This window comes from Salmo salar, chromosome ssa11, assembly GCF_905237065.1.
Source record: "Salmo salar chromosome ssa11, Ssal_v3.1, whole genome shotgun sequence".
In the NCBI taxonomy this organism is placed as follows: domain Eukaryota; kingdom Metazoa; phylum Chordata; class Actinopteri; order Salmoniformes; family Salmonidae; genus Salmo; species Salmo salar.
The window spans coordinates 85,677,190-85,700,173 of NC_059452.1; the positions used below are offsets into that span (position 1 = coordinate 85,677,190).

At 41.8% G+C, this 22,984-nt stretch overlaps 1 protein-coding gene across 1 annotated transcript; it reads right to left on the bottom strand.

The window, feature by feature from the left end:
• Positions 1-151: 151 nt before the first annotated feature.
• LOC106563219 (serine/threonine-protein phosphatase 2A 55 kDa regulatory subunit B alpha isoform) lies at positions 152-18,281 on the bottom strand. Its single transcript, XM_014128578.2, has 10 exons — positions 18,019-18,281; positions 6,940-7,017; positions 4,621-4,718; positions 4,286-4,451; positions 4,041-4,153; positions 3,736-3,913; positions 3,459-3,623; positions 3,081-3,250; positions 1,836-1,927; positions 152-1,736 (listed from the first exon to the last, which is right to left on the bottom strand). The coding sequence occupies exons 1-10, from the start codon at positions 18,023-18,025 to the stop codon at positions 1,457-1,459; spliced, it is 1,347 nt and encodes a 448-aa protein (XP_013984053.1). The 5' UTR covers positions 18,026-18,281; the 3' UTR covers positions 152-1,456.
• Between the last annotated feature and the right edge of the window lie 4,703 nt (positions 18,282-22,984).

Genomic DNA, 22,984 nt, shown 5'->3' on the forward strand with positions numbered 1-22,984 from the left:
TGTATAAGAATGTCATGTCCCTGGGGAATAAATAGTCAGTACTCCTATTTCCATGTGGGGGGTTATCAACAGAGGGGTGTCATCCTCAGACTATGGCAGGAATATAGTCCATTCTGAAGCAGAATGTAATGACCAGGGTGTGACACAGTAGTATATAAAAAAAAGGTATTTACTTTATTCCCATCATTGTAGATTTACAACAGTTGGATTGTATTTGTAATTATTGTCAAACATCATGATTTCAACCTTCAAATTTCACTGGTGTAGACAGGCTTGATGAGCAAGATCATATTAGAGCATGGTAATGGGTACTCAGATTCAGAATTTTCCTTGAACCTAGCCACTTATGGTGGCAGTTCTTCACGAAATGCCGGCTTAAAACGCTACACACATCTATAGCGTTTCAATATGTCATTTGCGTTATACTAATGGAGTACAATGATACAGATCAAGTATGATACCTATAGCACTTCTTTGACAACAGAAAACCGTCAACAGAAAAAAAAAAGAACAAGACACAGCAAGAACTCTGGTTCCCAGACTCAATCAATTCTCTCCCAAGCCTTAGCCTGCTGGTCCACTCACAGCAATAGCAAGGAGTCCTCACTGGGCCAGACAGACTGGTTGTGCATCTAGTAGTGTGTGCAGAAAGGACCAGTCACACTACATACATACATACAACATGCTCTCAGTACATGTTTTAAAGTGTTCCTCTGAGGTGCAGCAGTCCACCAACAGCAGCAACAACTTTGAGAGACAGCTAGGCTCTTCAATAAGTGTGAGTTTGTGTCCTATTGGGTCTGTGTATGCATAAATTTTTTGTGCGTGCACATGAAGAAATATGTGATATGATGAAGGCCGAAACGTTCATCTTTAAACCTTGCTTAAATAAAACAAATCATTTAACGATGAGCAAGCACTGCGCCTTTTCCTTTCCAACTATGAAGACGAACAAAAATAAAAACTCAAGTTCTTGCAATTGAATTAAAAACAAAAAGCGAATAGCTTGGCAGTTGACTAATAAAAAAACATGACTATGGCACCAGACAATGAGAGGAGTTGAACAGGGGTAGGGATGGTTCTAGGTGAGTTTTGATTTTTCTAACCATCAGGAAAAAAAGTGTGCTTGTCAGACATACATATAAAATGGTGTTCTTTACCCATGTTGCCCTGGGGATGGGCTGGGTGGGACAATACTTGGCGGGCGGCACACAAATTGGCACTACATCACCGAAACAATAACAAGTTGAGCGACGTGTCACTGTGCCACAGAGGCTGATGGTGGGCAAGAATGAGGTTTCAGTTTTCCACACCTGGAAACATGGCATAGTCTGTTTTGTCCAATGACAGGTTTTTTGTTGTTGTTGACTGCGACGTTGGTGTCACTCGATCACTGTCCTGGACTAAAATTAGAGGCTGAAGGTAGTGGATGTCATGTCTGCCTTCACGGGCACATCTAGTTCACTTTGTCCTGAAATATGTAGAGGTTGTTGGTGGTTGCCACGGCGATGATGTTGTCCTGGGGGTGCCAGGCGGTGTGGAGGATTTTCTTGTTGAAGTCCAGGCTGTCTACGCTGATCTCGTCCTTCTTCCGCTTCCCGCCGGCACACACCTTGCGTGGCTTCAGGACCTGCCGTGGCTTACTGCTCTCCCGGGAAGCCTCCAGGGTCACGTCCCGCTGCTGGCCCCGGTCAAACATCCGGAAGAAGTTGTTGTACGAGCCTGTCATCACCACACTGTAGAGGGAAATGAGGGAGAGGATTAAAACAAGAAATGAAGAACCTAGGGCTTGTTATTGTCATTTATGAATACAATGAGAACTTGGCAATGCTAACCTGTCGTTTCCGTTCCAGCAGCACTCAAACTTGTCAAAGATGCAGTCGTTCTCATAGAGCGAGCACAGCTTACTCCTGAGGTACTCGTGAACCTGCCATGGAGACAGACAGACAGGTCATCAACATAGAGTCACATACTCTAACCTCAGCTCAGAGTTCACCACAGGGGGCAACACTGGGTATTTAGGAGGGTCATTTTGATTAAAATATTTAGAATGTGCTGGTTAAGATGATTGAAATGGCTTACAACACCATTAAATAAGTTCAAAGCAAAACTCATTGTTTGGGTTCAAATTTTTTCAAGGTGCGATAGTGCAGGAGTCCGGCAAGAACATAATCTTAGAGAACCCTCTAGTGGGCATTGTCTGAAACTTCATAAACAAAATGAGGTGGGTCAGTCCTTGATAAAAACCTACACTCTGATAAAAAATAAAATAATAATATATCGGGTGTCAACCCACTCTGCCCAGAGTGGGTGAAAACACACTTTGGTGATTAAATTTCACTTCCTTATGTTATAAAATGCATTTTTACCAAGACAAATAGGATTATTCATGTTCTGAATTGTTCAGTGGGGTCTCGCTCTTACATTTCATTAAGTGTATCCATAGTTGGATTTTGGAACCTAATACATCTGATAAAAAGCACAGAGCTCTGCTGACAGAGTGGTGCAGATTTCTTGTTTCAGTGCTACGTTGACATTTCACAGAGATACGCTTGTTTTTAATGTTCACATTAATATAAAGTGTATACTAACATATGAAAATACTACATGTCACGTCTCAAAATCAATATCCATATTACCTCGATATTGTTTTATGTCAATGCGGATTCAAGAACAAAGATGAGTTCAATGGGAGCCTGTCTGGTAGCTTAATTCTCACACAGCATCCAGCCTAGCTGGCGCGATGCTGTGCAATTTTCCTTATTTTTGACTGGGTTATTATAGAGGGGTGAGGTTTGGACCATTGGTTTTCTTAGAGAATTATCTACATAATTAAACATATTTTACCCACTGGTCAAAATATGCGTTTTTGATTGACACCCTATGATATGCCATTTATCTGACAGATTTATTCAAAGCGACTTACAGTCATGCATGCACACATAAACTACCAAGTCTATTGACTTTCCCCAACCTCAAACCCGCACACACACTCCCTCTGCCAGTCCCACCTGGTATGTCCCCACCCCCCCTCTGCCAGTCCCACCTGGTACACCCCACACTCCATCTACCAGTCTCACCTGGAACGTCTCCACAGGCCTGGTCTCCATGTTCAGGTCCCAGATCTTGACAGACAGGTAGTCCCTGGTCATCATGTAGCGTCCGTTGTGGCTGAACTTGACATCCGAAATGGATGAGATGATCTCAGAGAAGAAGGAGCGGTTACTGGGGTCCTCTGGCTCCTCAAACACTGGAGGGGGAGATGAGGTAACGTTCATTTATAAACTGCTATTAGCGATAAGTGCATGTTGCTGTGCTAGCTAGCCTTTTCCAAGCCATTCCCACATCTGTCCTCAGCAGCGATGTGAATTCATTCAAGCCATTGGTCAAATGTGTAAGCCCCTAATATAGAGGTTGATGCTGAAGCCTCTAAGTGACTGGTGATCATAGGTACTCACGTTTGGAGTGCTTGTCACATAGCGCTGATGCCCTCATGTCACAGAGGCGGATGGAGCCCTTACTGCTGCTGTAGACAAAGGTGTTGCACTGGTTAGGATGGAACTCAGCTGCTGTGATCACCTCTGTCAGCTCCTCCATGTTGACTGGCTTAATATCCACAATGTCTTAGAGGGGCTAGAGTCAAGGGGGACTAACAACTACTGAGAAGGTATTATGGATAAACTGGTGGTACACACACACACCCCCCCCCTATAAGTAACAGCTGGTTGAGGATACTGAAGCTGCGGTCAGTGATCTCCTGGTGCCAGAGGTTGATGCGCAGGTCGTCTGCGGATAGATATGTCTCATGGTCACTGTTAATTGAGATGGAGTTGATGTGGTAGGTGTGGGCGTTGGCAAACACCCTTCGAGGGCTCGCCTCCACCATAAGGTCCATAGGTCTAAACACGGGCACCTGCAAGGGCACAGAGGGAAGAGTTAGCGGGTGAGGATCCATGAGTATGGGCAACGCCCACACAGTGACAACAAGTGTCTCTCTATACTATAGCCCTTGGCATGTAATCAGCTAGCTAAGCAGGTACCCGAAGTGCAGTGACAGTGTTGGGGTCGATGCAGCGTCCATCCTCCTCTTTCAGGTTGTAGCCCTCCAGTCGCTTGTCTCGTTCACTGATCTTCCACAACTTTATAGTTTTGTCTGCCAATCAGAACAGACAACTAAATAAATATATTTAACAGCCAAACAAAGCTTGGTGATGTGATGTCATCCATGTACAAAAGTTCACCAGAGAGTGAACTGGCTGTTTGTAGGTGAAGGTAACTGACTGACCGTTAGTGGACAACAGGAACTGAGCTGCGTTCTTCTGGGGCAGCCAGCGGATTTTATTGATCTTCTCCTCAATCTCCAAACTTTTCAAGTAGTCAAACTCGGGCTCATGGCTCTGGAAAGTGCTGTAAACATTGTACTCACTGCGGCACTGTGGCTGACTCTTATTCTGTTAGGAGGAGGAAAAGAGGATATGGAGTAAGGGATGGAGAAAGGCAGAGGAATGGCTGGAAGATGTTTGCTTTGTTTTCCTCATCACCTCCTTTTCATTCAAACGCAACTAGAATTAATAATGCAGATTTTGAATTCAAACTAAACTTCGAGACAGGCAGCCATACCTCTATTTCCTGCTGAAAGATGACGACCCTGCCGCCCTTGTCTCCTGTGGCTAGCAGCTCTCCTGAGTGGTTGAACTCCACAGTAGATATGATGTCGGCTGAACAACGTCAGGAAAACAAGAAATTAGGCCACTATCATTTTCTATCCAACACTTAAGGAATTTCAGGTGATTGTATCCATGCAAGGGCAGGTAGCATGTCAGCATTACAGGCCTTGGATTAGTTTGGGAGTCTGTCTGATGTCTAAGAGCTGGAGTCTTAGGCCTGGATGAGTTGAGGCAGGCCATAGTATTCTACTGAGGATGTGAACGCATCCAAAGCAGACACACAATGATCGGTAACCTAGTTTCTACAGGCCGCAGCACACATTACACCAACAGCAGTATGGAGGCTTTTTAGACAGAGGCTGACACACACACGCTTTGTTGCCTATTGGAGCAGAAAGACAATGCCGAGAAAGGTTGCAGCAGGAGGCCATTGTCTGGGCTGAACACCCTGGGGCCAAGGGTATGTGGGTGAGTGTATGTATCGCGTGTAAGGATGGGGGAGGCTGAATGCCACGTTGTCAATACCCTGACTGACACCCCCCCCATTTACCACACATACATATGCCCAGTGCCAGTCTACAGAGTAACACACACACTAAATCCTTAAGAGATTGACCTACGACCAGGAGCAGTGCATACAGTGAATCAGGTCAACTTCTTCAGACCTAACACTTCAGCCCAGAGGCAGACCCCACGGCGGCGGAGCGCGACACCCACACTGCTCAAATCACAGGCAAATGCGCCTTTATTAGCCCAATAATGTTGTTGGCAGAACACTGGCTTAGTAGGAATGGTAGACTATAGACTTCTAGATACTTGGTAATCTGCTGCTCTTCAGCAGCAAACCAGAAATATGTTTCATTGTACAATCAGGGCTCTCCCTAGGACTGGGTGGTGGTGATGTAGCCCTAAGGTTGGGTAGGGAGGAGGTCGAGCATTTAGCATTTTTCAAAAACCTGTAACTGCGATTTTCTGAAACCTAGAGTCTTACATTATATCAAACACTGTAGCCAACACCGTAGTAGAGTGTTGGATCCTAACTGAAATTAAGTTGGTCTCAATGACACATTTTTCTAGGTTAAATGTAGGGTGTATAATTATTCAAATTAAAAGTAGGGCTGTGACATACCAGTACTGCAATATTTTTTTTCATGGCAAAAATGAAAACATATGGCTATATCAAGAGGTCAGATCAAGAACTGATTAATTAACATACATAGGCCTACTAATCTAACAGCCTGACATTACTTTCTCTGAAGAGCGATATTAGTGGAACAGCTCTCTGCCGTGTCTGTTTTCTACCACGTAGCAACAAACACTCAACTACCACAACAACACGCACTTCCTTGCTAGTCAATGCGCTTCCTCCTACTATGGTTGCGGGGATCAAAACATGTGCCGGCAAGAAACTGTTTGCCTAGTTTACGAAATGCTGTAGCTAACTACCTTCGTCTTAATGACGCCTTACCTAAGGAGATAAGCACATAACTACAAAATAGTGGCTGACTAACACATAAAATGTTGGAATATGTTTATTGCTAAAAGTTCGTTCTCCATTTTCACTACCATTTTCCTCACACATCAATGGTGTCAACGGACGAAGTGGAGAGCTGCCATCCAGCATGAGGGAGGAAAATAATACTACGACTCCGGGGGGGAGCAGAGAGTTAAGAGTTTTTTTTTCTCCTCGCCCAAGTCCTCCGATTGGCTCAGTTCCAACTTCAGACTGTTGTCAAAATACAAAAATGTGCCAAGTTGAAGCCTATTATTTCGTATTTTAGGTTATTTTTCATACCAGGGTACTAGGACCTCAAATTACAGCCATGGTACGCAAAACGCGTGCAGGTTGGCAGGTCTGAGGATTTGCAGTAGAGGATAGAATTGCTTGGCAACTCGGCGTACAGTGCACCTTTGCTGAATGTTCAGACAGACTGTCAGCATGAGAGGCCACAGGACAAAAGCCAACAAGAGACAGCAGCAAGCAAGCAAGCCACTGTCAGAAATAAACTTTGCAGCCACTCTTGCACATAGTGTTGGACTGTCTGCAAGGATAGCAGTGTAATATTTAGGGAGATTAGGAGACATGGGTGACCGCGGGGGAATGCAAGATAAGTGGACGAGCGTGTCTCATTGACTAGGATTTATCCAGCACAATAGTTTACAATAAATTACTATGATTAACAACTACTAGGACTCCATGATGATTCTGCAACAAGTACTGCCATTGTACAGTACCACTGTTGCTATGACCAATGTGAGTAAGGGCTCTTACCTTCGGCCACGTCATCATCAATGGCACCCTTCACCTGTGAGAAGCACCACTGCACGTCATTGCTCCCACCTCCAGTTCCTGAAATGGTCGAATGACAGTTACGGATCAAGATATTGCATGACGGTTTACGTTACAAATCTGACAGGAAAAGGAGTTTAGAAGAGAGGGGGGAGCCTGTATCCTGACCATTGCAGTGAGAAAATGTGTAGACAGTCTCAGAAGGTCATTCTATGACTGTCTTGGTCTGATCTCGTGCAATAAGCCAATTTGTCTTTAATAACATCATACTTCACGGACAGACAATACAGTAAAAATTAACAGCAATGGCCTAGGACTATACTTCCACAGCCTATTGACAATACACTTGGAGATACAACTCGCAGGCACCGAGGCACAGCTCAAGATCAACAGCTGTTAATGTCAAAAGGTCCAACAACATACACTAGGTCAAGGCAGGGGGAATACTACTACAGTACGATATTTCTATAATATAGTGCATTTGGAAAGTATTCAGACCCCTTGACTTTTTCCAAATTTTGTTAAATTAGCCTTAAATCTTTTTCCCCCTCAATCTACACACAAAACCCCATAATGACAAAGCAAAAACAGGTTTAGAAATGTTTGCAAATGTATTAAAAATAAAAAAAACAGTAATACCTTATTTACATAAGTATTCAGGCCCTTTGTGCTATGAGACTCAAAATTGAGCTCAGGTGCATCCTGTTTCCATTGATCATCCTTGAGATGTTTCTACAACTTGATTGAAGTCCACCTGTGGTAAATTCAATTCATTGGACAGGATTTGGAAAGGCACACATCTGTCTAAGGTCCCACAGTTCACAGTGCATGTCAGAGCAAAAACCAAGCCATGAGGTCGAAGGAATTGTCCGTAGAGCTCCGAGACAGGATTGTGTCGAGGCACAGATCTGGGGAAGGGTACCAAAAAGCTTCTGCAGCATAGAAGGACCCAAGAACACAGTGGCCTCCATTATTCTTAAATGGAAGAAGTTTGGAACCACCAAGACTCTTCCTAGAGCTGGCCGCTCGGCCAAACTGAGCAATCGGGGGAGAAGTGGCCAGACGGAAGCTACTCCTCAGTAAAAGACACATAACAGACAGCTTGGGAGTTTGCCAATAGGCACCTAAAAAACTCAGACCATGAGAAACAAGATTCTCTGGTCTGATGAAATCAAGACTGAACTGAATGCCAAGGGCCACATCGGGAGGAAACCTGGCACCGTCCCTACAGTGGAGCATGGTGGTGGCAGCATCATGCTGTGGGGATGTTTTTCAGCAGCAGGGACTGGGAGACTAGTAAGGATCGAAGGAAAGATGAACGGAGCAAAGTACAGAGAGATCCTTGATGAAAACCTGCTCCAGAGTGCATCTTAAAACAGGACAACAACCCTAAGCACACAACCAAGACAATGCAGGAGTGACTTCGGGACAAGTCTCTGAATGTCCTTGAGTGGCCCAGTCAGAGCCAGGACTTGAACCCGATTTAACATCTCCGGAGAGACCTGAAAATAGCTGTGCAGCAACCCACCCCATCCAACCTGACAGAGCTTGAGAGGATCTGCAGAGAAGAATGGGAGTAACCCAAATACAGTGCCAAGCTTGTAGCGTCATACCCAAGAAGACTTGAGGTTGTAATTGCTGCCAAAGGTGTTTCAACAAAGTACTGAGTAAAGGGTCTGAATACTTATGTAAATGTGATATTGCAGTTAGTATTTATTTGTAATAAAAAAAAAAATCTTCGAAAAACCTGTTTTTGTCATTATGGGGTATTGTGTGTAGATTGAGGATTTAAAAAAAAATCTATTTTAGAACAATACTGTAACGTAACACAATGTGGAAAAATGTAAGGGTCTGAATACTTTCCAAATGCACTGTAGATCAGAAATATAACTTTCTCCAAAAAGATTTGTACATAGCCAGTCTCAAATGTGTCAATATCAAAATCTCTCTCTCTTGCTGGGTTAATACAGGTACAGTATAACTAGTCCTGACAGGTACTTGATTGAAAACTGGCATTGCACAATGAAACAGGTTGAGTTGTACATTTCCACATGTAATAATTTATTTCATTGCACAATGGAACTGGTTAGATTTGTCCATACAAATATATGTTTGGGGTGTAGATTGGTTGGGTGTGTGATAACTGCAGGAGGAGCGGTTATGACAATGAGGTTCTCAATGCAGAGGGTGAAGCCTAATGTCCTATCGATAAAAGGCAATGGGACTGGTTTATTTTCTGATATTAGGCCCCATGAAAAAGGGTGAGTGAACTACAGAACCCTCAAACATATAGCATGTTACTAGGCTGACTACAAGTGATCACAATTGTAAATGTGGTTAGTATGCTAAATTAGGTTGTCATCTGCCTCTGCAGAAAATCGTGATACAAGCACCATAGAGCCATCTGTCAACAAGTAATAACTTATTCCATCTAGGGCTGGGCGATATAGCCTAGAAATCATATCTAGATTATTACAAATTTATTGGCAATTTTTTTAATAAATAAGCTTTGTTGTACAATTAAAAGGTCAAGTACACCACATTTCAAACAGTCAGCAATAATCTAATGAATTCAGAGCTTGTGAAATTAGGGTAAATATAAACTTTTCTGCAACAATCACTGATCTGGCATTCATGTCTGCCATGAAAATGCCCTTTTTGTTACAAATGTAACCAGAACCATGCATTATGCATTCACACTAATAACTACTAACTTCTTGTAGCACAAATTATAGAAAATCAACACAGGTTTCAAACAACTTCAGGCACAAGCCCACATGCTAGTGAATAGCCAGATAATCTTTATTTCAAGTTGCCAACTACTTGCTATTTAAAAAAAGGCATAACAGTTGAATTGTTATGAACACACCCTTCTGTCCATCTGAAAAGGATGTTAGCCTGTCCACTTTGTTTCCGATGTTGAAATCAAGTAGCCTACCTTATTTTGCAGAATGAGAACAAGTTGCCAATTCCTAATAAAATAGCGTTTGCTGCGTATTACACATTTATAAAACACAGACTAGACAGTATAAGTCTTTGGCTAAAATGATGCTAGCGCTACACGGTAACGCAATGCAACACGCAACCAATTGAGCATTCATTTTCCAGAATCAATGTTCAATGATACTCCTGTTTTAGTAGGGTCATCTCGGAGTGCTATTTGAGTAGTTGGAACATAAAAAGGTATCGTTAGAAAGGTCAACTTCCTCTATTTCAGTAAAATAATTTCTCAGTGTGCTTTGGTGTTAATATGACTGATTCTGTTGGACCAAACCTCAAAAGCAAATAGCGAGTTGAAACCGCTTGTCAGAGAAGAAGTAGAAATCACTCAACTTTGTTGGTGTGAGTGGCAGGGGCTTGGTGTCTGTGTGTGTGTAAACAGAGAGGAAGAGGCAAAGCGAGAGGTTTCACTACTGCCAAAATCTGTCCAAAATAAGCCCAATGCGTTTATATGGGTTTATTTTGGACCTAAGCTTGTCGCCAGCCTTCCAGCCTTTGTGACAACGACTCCGATTGTTAGGGCGGAGACATTAGTATCTCGTCATTATATTCAGATCTCCGGTGTAAATGGGAAGGTGCACACAGCATAGAAGGAGCGAAGGAGATGAGACCAAAAAGACAACAAGAGGACATAAATCGCTCATAAAAAATAAAATACTAAATAAAAACTTGATTCTTGTGATACAGGCATTTGGGATATCGCGCAAAACATGAATCCGAATTAATTCAATATAAATTGATCAGCCCTAATTCCATCATAAGAGAGGCATTGCAAAGGCCTATTTAGCTGGCTAACTTACAATACATGCTGGAAGGCAGACAGGTCTATATTTAGAGCGCTGTCTACTTTGTCACACTGAATAGGGAAGTCGAATGAATGGGCTGCTGCACAGTCACTATGGGGAGTTCTTTCTAGAGTGCCCAGTTAAATTGTGCATAAGAGGATTTATTTATTTCTAAAATGGTTACACTAGTGAGAAATATCACTGTAAAAAATCTGTGAATTTGCTTTGACCAGATCGAATTACACATCCTTTTTAACCTCAGATTGGTGACAATGATAAGATCAGTTGCTTAAAACAGATCAACATATTTTGTTTTGTACTATTGATCGTGAAATACGTGCTGGGCCACCAGCCAACACACTGATTTGACAGTCAAACTATGAGCAGACAACCGTTGTCACTGTTGATATCCTATGGCGGGTCGTGATTTGTTGAGGTTAACAGAAAAAGAGATTGGTTACATTTTCCGTGATGGCAGCCTCCTGAAATCAAAAACTGCCATTCCAACCATGTATAGGTTATTCCAAGTTACCATGTGGACTTTGAAAATAGTTATTTAAACTGCGCTACACCCCAAAAGTTTGCTCCCTGTTCTATTGATTTCACCCTGGTGTCCATGGAACTGATTAACAAAAAAAAAAGTGTTGCGTTACAGTTACCGCGTTGGCAATACTTCAAAATGTAGCTAGCTCTCTTCTAAAAATTGTCCATCAACCAGTGATGTACACAGTATTCTCAGATTGTGTTTTTTTTGTTGCTGTGTTGATTTTAAAAGGATGCGCAACCTCATCTCCCCCCTCTCGCATAATTTATTTCAACATGATAATCGATGAGTGATTGAAAAAATAAAGTGTTGTGGTGATCTTTCTGTTTTGGTGAACCTGTATCATTCCAAAACGTAGCCGACTGTGTTCTGCAGGTTGTCATCAAACCAGTGAGGTAAAAATATTTTGAGTTGGTTTTTGAGTTGTGGTAGTTTCAACAGCGCATGACAAACATTGTTGCATTTAAACTTCAGATCATCGGATAGTGGGAGGAACGTAATAAAATATATAGTTGAAGTCAGAAGTTTACATACACCTTAGCCAAATACATTTAAACTCAGTTTCTCACAATTCCTGACATTTAATCCTAGTAACAATTCCCTGTTTTAGGTCAGTTAGGATCACCACTTTACTTTAAGAATGTGAAATATCAGAATAATAGTGGCGAGAATGATTTATTTCAGCTTTTATTTCTGTCATCACATTCCCAGTGGGTCAGAAGTTTACATACACTCAATTAGTATTTGGTAGCATTGCCTTTAAATTGTTTAACTTGTGTCAAACGTTTTGGGTAGCCTTCCACAAGCTTCCCACAATAAGTTGGGTGAATTTTGGCCCATTCCTCCTGACAGAGCTGGTGTAACTGAGTCAGGTTTGTAGGACTCCTTGCTCGCACACGCTTTTTCAATTCTGCCCACACATTTTCTATGGGATTGAGGTCAGGGCCTTGTGATGGCCACTCCAATAGCTTGACTTTGTTGTCCTTAAGCCAATTTGCCACAACTTTGGAAGTATGTTTGGGGTCATTGTCCATTTGGAAGACCCATTTGCGACCAAGCTTCAACTTCCTGACTGATGTCTTGATATGTTGCTTCAATATGTCTACATAATTTTCCTCCCTCATGATACCATCTATTTTGTGAAGTGCACCAGTCCCTCCTGCAGCAAAGCATCCCTACAAGATGATGCTGCCACCCCCGTGCTTCACGGTTGGGATGGTGTTCTTCAGCTTGCAATCCTCCCCCTTTTTCCTCCAAACATAACGATGTTCATTATGGCCAAACAGTTCTATTTTTGTTTCATCTGACGAGAGGACATTTCTCCAAAAAGTACGATCTTTGTCCCCATGTGCAGTTGCAAACCGTAGTCTGGCTTTTTTTAATGGTGGTTTTGGAGCAATGGCTTCTTCCTTGCTTAGCGGCCTTTCAGGTTATGTTGATATAGGACTAGTTTTATTGTGGATATAGATACTTTTGTACCTGTTTCCTCCAGCATCTTCACAAGGTCCTTTGCTGTTGTTCTGGTACTGATTTGCACTTTTCGCACCAAAGTACGCTCATCTCTAGGACACAGATCACGTCTCCTTCCTGAGCGGTATGACGGCTGCCTTGTCCCATGGTGTTTATACTTGCGTACTATTGTTTGTACAGATGAACATGGTACTTTCAGGCGTTTGGAAATTGCTCCAAAAGGATGAACCGGACTTGTGGAGGTGTATCATTTTTTTTCCTGAGGCCTTGGCTGATTTTGATTTTCCCATGACGTCAAGCAAAAAAGGCACTGAGTTTGAAAGTAGCCCTTGAAATGCAGGTACACTTCCAATTGACTCAAATTATGTACATTTGCCCAAAGCCATGAAATTATTTTCTGGAATTTTCCAAGCTGTTTTAAGGTACAGTCAACATAGTGTATGTAAACTTCTGACCCACTGGAATTGTGATACAGTGATTTATAAGTGAAATAATCTTGTTTATAAACAATTGTTCGAATAATTACTTGTATCATGCACAAAGTAGATGTCCTAACAGACTTGCCAAAACTATAGTTTGTTAACCTCTTACATCTAGACGTTCCGCTAGCGGAACACCTGCTCCAATATCCAATGATGGGCGTGGCGCCAAATACAAACTCCTCTAAAATCCGAAAACGTAAATTTTTCAAACATATGACTATTTTACAGCATTTTAAAGACAAGACTCTCGTTAATCTAACCACACTGTCCGATTTCAAAAAGGCTTTACAGCGAAAGCAAAACATTAGATTATGTCAGCAGAGTACCCAGCCAGAAATAACCAGACACCCATTTTTCAAGCTAGCATATAATGTCACAAAAAACAAAACCACAGCTAAATGCAGCACTAACCTTTGATGATCTTCATCAGATGACAACCCTAGGACATTATGTTATACAATGCATGCATGTTTTGTTCAATCAAGTTCATATTTATATCAAAAACCAGCTTTTTTACATTAGCATGTGACGTTCAGAACTAGCATACCCCCCGCAAACATCCGGTGAATTTACTAAATTACTCACGATAAACGTTCACAAAAAACATAACAATTATTTTAAGAATTATAGATACAGAACTCCTCTATGCACTCGATATGTCCAATTTTAAAATAGCTTTTCGGTGAAAGCACATTTTGCAATATTCTCAGTAGATAGCCCAGCCATCACGGCTAGCCATTTAGACACCGACCAAGTTTAGCCCTGACTAAACTCCGATTTACTATTAGAAAAGTTTGATTACCTTTGTTGTCTTCGTCAGAATGCACTCCCAGGACTGCTACTTCAATAACAAATGTTGGTTTAGTCCAAAATAATCCATTGTTATATCCAAATAGCGGCGTTTTGTTCGTGCGTTCAAGACACTATCCGAAGTGTAAATAAGGGTCACGAGCATGGCGCAATTCGTGACAAAAGATTTCTAAATATTCCATTACCGTACTTCCGAAGCATGTCAACCGCTGTTTAAAATCAATTTTTATGCAATTTTTCTCGTAAAAAAGCGATAATATTCCGACCGGGAATCTGCGTTTAGGTAAACAGACGAAAGAAAACAAAGCATTCTGTCGACGCGGGCACGAGCCTGAGTCTCACAGTACTGTAACCAGCCACTACCCAAACGCGCTACTTTTTTCAACCAGAGCCTGCAAAGCCACGATTCAGCTTTTTGCCGCCTTCTGAGAGCCCATGGGAGCCGTAGGAAGTGTCACGTAACAGCAGAGATCCTCTGTAATGGATAGAGATAATCAAGAAGGGCAAGAAATTGTCAGACAGGCCACTTCCTGCATGGAATCTTCTCAGGTTTTTGCCTGCCAAATGAGTTCTGTTATACTCACAGACACCATTCAAACAGTTTTAGAAACTTTGGAGTGTTTTCTATCCAAAGCTAATAATTATATGCATATTCTAGTTTCTGGGCAGGAGTAATAATCAGATTAAATCGGGTAGGTTTTTTATCCGGCTGTGAAAATACTGCCCCCTAGCCATAACAGGTTAACAAGAAATTTGTGGAGTGGTTGAAAAACTAGTTTTAATGACTCCAACCTAAGTGTATGTAACTTCCGACTTCAACTGTATTTGCAATGGGAAGTAATAGCTGGTTTGTTAACCTGTTTGGGATAGGGGGCAGTATTTTCACGGCCGGATAAAAAAACGTACCCGATTTAATCTGGTTACTACTCCTGCCCAGAAACTAGAATATGCATATAATTAGTAGATTTGGATAGAAAACACTCTAAAGTTTCTAAAACTGTTGGAATGGTGTCTGTGAGTGGTGTCTGTGAGTATAACAGAACTCATATGGCAGGCCAGCACCTGAGAAGATTCTATACAGGAAGTGCCCTGTCTGACCATTTCTTGTCCTTCTGTAGCCTCTCTATCAAAAATACAGCATCTCTGCTGTAACGTGACATTTTCTAAGGCTTCCATTGGCTCTAGGAAGGCGCCAGAAAGTGGAATGATAGCTCTGCAGTCTCTGGGCGAAAAACAGCAGGGGTTTTGTGAGTGGACAATGACACTGGTGCGCGCGTGCACGAGACAACTCAATTTTTTTCTTTCACTGTTTGAACGAATACAACGTCTCCCGGTTGGAATATTATCGCTATTTTCGAGAAAAATCGCATAAAAATGTATTTTAAACAGCGTTTGACATGCTTCGAAGTACGGTAATGGAACATTTTGACATTTGTCACGAAACGCGCCGGCGCGTCACCCTTCGGATAGTTACCTGAACGCACGAACAAAACGGAGCTATTTCAATATAACTATGGATTATTTCGAACCAAAACAACATTTGTTGTTGAAGTAGAAGTCCTGGGAGTGAAATCTGACGAAGAACAGCAAAGGTAATCCAATTTTTCTTATAGTAAATCTGAGATTGGTGAGTGCCAAACCTGGTGGGTGTCAAAATAGCTAGCCGTGATATGTACTCAGAATATTGCAAAATGTGCTTTCACCGAAAAGCTATTTTAAAATTGGACACCGCGATTGCATAAAGGAGTTCTGTATCTATAATTCTTAAAATAATTGTTATATTTTTTGTCAACGTTTATCGTGCGTAATTTAGTAAATTCACCGGAAGTTTGCGGTGGGTATGCTAGTTCTGAACAAAACATGCTAATGTCAAAAGCTGGTTTTTGATATAAATATGAACTTGATTGAACAAAACATGCATGTATTGTATAACATAATGTTCTAGGAGTGTCATCTGATGAAGATCATCAAGGTTTGTGCTGCATTTAGCTGTGGTTTTGGTTTTTGTGACATATATGCTAGCTTGAAAAATGGGCGTGTGATTATTTCTGGCTGTGTACTCTCCAGACATAATCTAATGTTTTGCTTTTGCTGTAAAGCCTTTTTGAAATCAGACAATGTGGTTAGATAAAGGAGAGTCTTATCTTTCAAATGGTGTAAAATAGTCATATGTTTGAGAAATTGAAATTAAAGCATTTTTAAGGTTTTTCGTATTTCGCGCCAGGCGCTACCATTGGATATTGGTGAGGTGTCGGTCCATAAGAGGTTCATTTCATTTTGGACATGAAATAGTTGTGCTTTTGTATTGTTATGATTTCATGGGGCCTACTAGAGTGAATGGGCTGCTTATTCTTTAACATTATTTGATGCTGTGTGTGACTGCTGCAGCCTGTCTATCAGTCGTGTCTATGTGTTTGACCAAAATTAGCTCTCCTTCAGTGCCATGGAGTGCACAAGTATTACGGTCACTGTTCTTTCAGCACCATTAGCCTGTCACCTATGATGTGACACTGTTGTTGTCCCTTTTGGTGATGGTGTTATAGTGGTGTTGGCTATCATGAGTTGTGTAAACAGTGCATTATTGTATGCTGTGCTTCACGTTGTGTCTATGCCGGTTCTGTCTCTGTGTGCGGCAGTCCGAAGCACGGCCAGGCCTGTTTGATTCATTCAAAAACTATTGCTCCACCTTCAATAGAACTAGAATGGTCCGACTACAGCAGATATGTTGGGCGCATTAAGTGAAGCTATGTTTTTTGTTATTTTCTTGATTATTTTGTTAGATACAATGTATTGTTAGATTTTTGGTCCCTCTGAAGGCCTAGGTCCTATAGTCACGGTTCACCACTGCAGAAATCACCAAAACGAGTTTACCCTGCCTACACTGAATCTCATGCATAATCTGAGTCATAGCTAGATGCACTCTGCATTAGATTGATTTCAGCCAGGTCTTTATCATCACACCTAGCATTCCTTCTGAGAGAAATGGAAGTTATATTGTGTTGGTAACCTTCATTTTCAAGCAAACGTAAATATTAAATCAAATCCCACATCCAGTTGAATTATATCCAGCTGTAAAACTCAACTGTGACTCATGGCTTAATCCATGATGGTGGTGGGGTATTAAAGGTGGACATCGTACAGGTGCAAGGTGCTGTTCAGAAGAAGCCAGTCATCATCCACTCATCTTTCACATCATGACTCCCGCTCAACTCGACAGGCTGCGGCGACTGGCGAACCTGCTAAATGTGATAAGATAGCCTTCCATTGCAAGACATCATATAGAAATGGTGGTTCGAGAACGTGAACTAACCAGTAGCCTTGCTATCCCACAATGCAGGACAGAGGAAACTCACAAATGCCACCGGTGTCTCCCTCAAAGTTTAGGTTAGCTTGCTGCGCACAGGCCTAGCAAGCTACCAGTAGCTAGTTAGCTAACGCGATAGTACCATCACTTTCTGGATAATTTAGCAAGCTAGCTAGCTTGACTAACAATAATTGGTTGCCTGACTAACTCAACTCATCTCAGACAGTTGGCTATAGTATATAATATAGCTACAATGGTATAGCTGTGGCTAGCAACAGTATAATACTAACAGTTAGCTTGAAATGACAGCGATGCATATTAGCTAGTTATGATGTGTGAGAGGAACGTGGAGCTAGGACCCCAGTGAGGATGATTGGTTCAGGGCCAGTGATATGTCATGAGTTACCTTACTTAGTTAACTAATTGCTAACTAACGTTAAGTTAGCTAGACTTACAGATACGTCTAAATATAGTATTGTTTATATATAACGTCATTACCGCCGGTATATTTCGTAGCTAACGTTAGCAACTAACTAGCTATATATATATATTACAATGCTATATTTAGACTTCTCTAGCTAGCTACAGTTCCGTTATTACCACCGGTAGCTAGCTAGATGTCTTATCAGTTAGCTAGTTAACATTACGCTTTCCATTTAACGTTACCTGCCATGGCGAGTGGGATTCCCGGGCTTGTATGGCCGGGTATGGACTCGTGCAAGCGGTCTTTCTCAAATGATGGCGCTATATAGTGGGACAGACGTTGCGGGCCACCCTCCTGCTTGTCTTTCTTTCCTCCCTCTCCCGGCTTGCTCAATCACTCGCGCACCCTCCCCGACAAGTCCTTTCAACACCAGCCATTCACAGTCAGTTCAAAATGGCGCTACCGCGTCTGGTCTTTTTCCACTAGGGTCGATGCTACCTGGGATCCTTGGGACGTCCCAACTCTGACGTTACTCTTCTTCTTTGTGCGGGGCTTTCGGGTGGACTCGACGCTATGTTTCGTATTACTGCCGTTCACAGTTTGGAAAGTGCATAGCACATTTGTTCACGAGAAAAGGAAAATGAAATTGCACCGCCATCTAACCCTATACACCACTATCCTCACCACCCCTCCAACACCAACTACTTTGGCCCGAACATAACCTACTCCAGGCCATAGTGCTGGGAGGCTGCAACCCCTTCTCTCAAACCCCCCTGTAGTTATTCTGCACTAAAATCTCTGACAACCAAAAACCTCTCTGTGGCTGCTACTACCTGGAAACCTCAACCTGTCTCACTAGCACAGGACATTTCTGATCCCCAGCAACATGACCACACACACAATTGACACACTGCACTTTTTCAACCGAAACTACACATTATTTTCTTCCATGCCCTCCTCCACACTTCTCACACCTCGGAATCTACCTCCTACGTACTGCTGCAACATAATAATAATAATATTTTTACATTTCTATAGCGCTTTTCATGGAATTTCAAACTGCTTGAAGAGCAAAAGACAGACAAGCAATATATCATGAAAGGTCAGCCAGTAGAGGCCAATCATTTGAAAGCGGCATCCTCTGAAGATGGAGAGGATCAGTTCATGGCTTGAACAGAGAGAGCTGGTCAGAGGATGGTAGACAATGGTGATGAAGTCTGCTGATGATCTTGTAGAGGGCAAGACTGGGAACCAGCCTGAGTCTCATAGCTACTGGACTTCTCCTCTTCCACTCTGTGTAGCACCCACTTGGGTGATGCCTCAGCAGCTCTGGGCACCAGAAAGCTCACAACACAAAGTTCAGAATAGTAACCAGTCATCCTCATTACAAACCCTCTGCCTCAGCACTCCTGTATGTCTGTATCTCCCATTCCTCTCATGCTTCAGACAACTCCTCAAATTATGTTCTCAAAAGATCTTGAATTGGCAGCCAGGTGAAACAAAAAAGATGGTACTGTGTCCAGATGCATTTTTCAAACAAAAGCTAGCTAGCCAAGCCAAAAAGTGTTAACCTGTCAGTCAATCTGAAAATCCATGGCTCAAAAAACGCCAGATATATGCAATAAAAAACGTGATGTTATTAAATACAAAGAGCTGATTAAAAAACAACAATTAAAAAGTAAAAACAACGAAACATGTACACATTTACAGGAGCTCTGTGCTAAGGCTGCTACTAGGGCACCATGGTGACTATAACATGACCATAAACATGCTATCAGGCTACTGCTTTCGTCCTGAGTGTTGAAACGAGCAGTGCCCTCTCCCTCTGAGCAGCCGACACACAAAACATCTAAACAAGTCCATCTGACGTTACACTATTGAAGTTGTAAATGTTCTAGAGTCTTCTTCTTGTCAATTTCCTGGCGGATTAGACGCTTTTCATGTATTGCTGCCTATCTCAGTTGGGAATGTGCATTCCACATTGTAACAAAACAAAACATTTAAGGGAAAAGGGGAAATGGGAAAAACTTAAATTGCCCCACCATCTAACCCTGCACCTAAACACTATCCCCCAAAACCCACCACCCCATCCCATTCTTTGGCCCTAAACAATCCTACACCAGGCCGTAGGCCTGGGAGGATGAAAACCTTTCTCTCAAAACTTCCTGTAGATCTTCTGCACTAAAATCTCTCACACTCAAATCTTTCTCTCCTGCTGCAACTACCACATCTATCTTCTGTGATTTCCGCTCCATCAGTGCACTACGTTAATCACCGTGGCTATAAAAGCAAGAAATCCAACCTTACTAAAGCAGCCTCTCTGGGTCTCTCTCTTCAGGCCTACTCAATGAGGGGCTCCCAGTCAACTCACTCACCCTTTGGCTATCTTCTATACTCTTCACCGCCTCACCACTCAAACTCTGGCAATCTCAACCGGTCTCTCTCTCACAGGGCACTTCGGATCCCAGCTACATGGGCACCCCCACAGTTGACACACAGTGCTTTCTTTATTCCACCTGTACACTCTCTCTGACTATGCCCTCCTGCAAATTTCTCACATCGTGGGATCTCCCTTTTACATACTGCTGCAACATGTCCGAATCCTTGGCCCCTAAAGCACCGAAGCAGGTTCGGAACATAGGCCCTCACAGAATAGCAAATATAACCTAAACTGACCATATCAGAAGAAACTCTGTGTCAAAGCTCAAGACAGACAGCATTTGTTAACCGCTCAACACAGAATAGCCACATGTGTGCACTTCCTTTGAAATCATTTGGAGAATATCCTTTCTATTTTATTAGGCTATGTTAAACTGTATTCTTCATACTATAAAATAAGAAAAAATAATGACACAGAATTCTAAGCACATCTTGTCTGCTAAATTAATATAGCCCACAGCCATATGACATAGCCATATCAGGGCTTAACATAAGGACAAGTCAGAGTATGCTATTCTGTTATTCTGAAATAGACAGTCTAAAATAAATAATGGATTTATTGTGATGGTGTAGGCTATATTAATTGACTTACTATACTTTTTAAAATGTAGATGTTCCAAAGGTCTGCATCAGTGGCTTGTAGGCTATACATGGAAGCCAGGAGATGCTAAACATGTTTATGTTAATTAACGGTCAATTACCGTGAGACCGGCAGTTATTTGCTTGACAAAATGTCATAACCGCCACAGCCCTACTCCTACCGGTCCAAAATCATCTCTGGTAGGATTCTCAGGGCATGCATTGAAAGTCTCCACTACACCGGCCACCGCAGGTAGGCCCACTTCAACCTGGACTGGCTCAACCTCAGAGCGCTCACCACTGCTGTCGGACTTCATTTCTCAAGGGAACATGAAGACCTATAAGTCATATTACTTGGTTTGTAATCATTGTTAAGTATCTTGCTAGCTGGATCGAATTCTCCGTTAGCTAGCCAGAGAAATGTTGAGCAACATTACCCAACTTAACTGATCAAATAATTGAGTTTATGGTGTGAAAATTAGCTGGCTAATAAAGTCAGACAGCTAATGTTAGCTAGCTAACGTTACAACATCAGATGAGCTAACGTTAGTAACCTAACCAATTCGCTATAGTATTAACTGGTATATGACTCCTTGCTGTTACCTCAAGTTATAACGTGTTAGTTGCTTACTGGACCCTGGCAATCTGTGTGAAATGTTAACTAGCTAAAAAACTAACTACGATCTGTGAACTAATGTTTTCCCTCTACAGTATGTGGTTAATTTTCTGAATGAGAGAATTGTTAAACAAGTGGATTCAGGGATCAAGTGTCGCTGGAGCTGGGCCTGGCTTAAGCTGGATGCCACTATAAAGGTGAAAGGAACACCACACACCACACACTTTCCCTCTTTCTCACTTTTTCAATACAGTGGATAAAAAGGGTGTATTCTCTGCCTGAAAAAGATCAATTATGCCAACAAAGGGTATCATGCTCTGCTGGTACATTGTAGAACAGATGTCCACAGCAGAAAGTGTACAATGTAATAATGTGCAGAGTAGCCCAAAGATGTTGCTTTTGTTGTGTTGAACTTGACAGTAACACTTGTGTGTGAGTGAGGGGGGATTATTACATTGTTTACTCAGTGAATGTTATTTTTGCACACATGTAGTCTTGTGCACTTGATCGATGTCTACTATAGTGGCCACTATAATAGAGCAAAAATAGAATGCCTGTTTGTTTTATTCTATTTCTACTTTAAGAAGTTTTTTTCCCATGTGCAATATTTAGGTATGTGGTCATAAGCGTTCTATTATAAATGCTGTTATGGCTAACTGCAATATTAGTGTATTGTTTTTTCTCAAGACTTGAGTGTCATTTTCAGTAAAGTCTAGGCAACAAATAATATTGGATTGCTTTCTTTACATTTTTTAGCTGTGAGTTAGGTTCACATTAACCACTTTATTTTACACACAGAGACTGATCATGTAGATCATATTCGTTGTTGTTTAATTAGTAAAAACCTGCATTTCCCCTAGCAGGGATTTTTTGGAATTTTTCACCTTTTTGGGCCCTCACCAGTTTGCACCCCTGCATATTCATCATCTCCAACACCACCATAACATCAACATGTGAAAATGGCACCTTTCTATGTTTGAGGAAAAAAATGAGGGGAAGATAAGTGTTTCCAGTGACATCGGTGTGCATCGTGTGATTTTAACCAATTATGAGTAGGCATCGACTACTAATTGCCTACTAATTGGTTGATTATGTCATTGGAAACACTTCTATGTTTTTTTTTTTACTACAAAACATAGAAACACTCTATTTTCACATATGTTGATGTTGGGGTGTTGCTGGAGATGATGAATATGAAGTTGAACAATTTAGAAATGTCCCTTTAAAGGGTTATGGTTAGGTAAGCGTTATGCTTAAAGTTAGAGTAGGGGTTAAGGTTAGAGTTTAGGGTAGGGATGTCCCAAGCTTTCCTGATAGCACTAACCCTTCCACCATTGCCACAAAGTCAGATTCTACAGTACCAAAATCATAGTCCAAAACCATAAAGTCAAAATTGGGTAACTGCAGACATGGAGTGTCAAATCACATTTGATTTTATTTGACCTGTTTGAGTGTGTCTGAAAGTGGGCGTTCCAAAAGAAGAAAAGAAGTGGGTGGATCAACGACGATGGGTGTAACATCAGCGCTTCAATATTAGTTAGACCGGCCATAGCCAGGTGCACCACGGGTCAGCT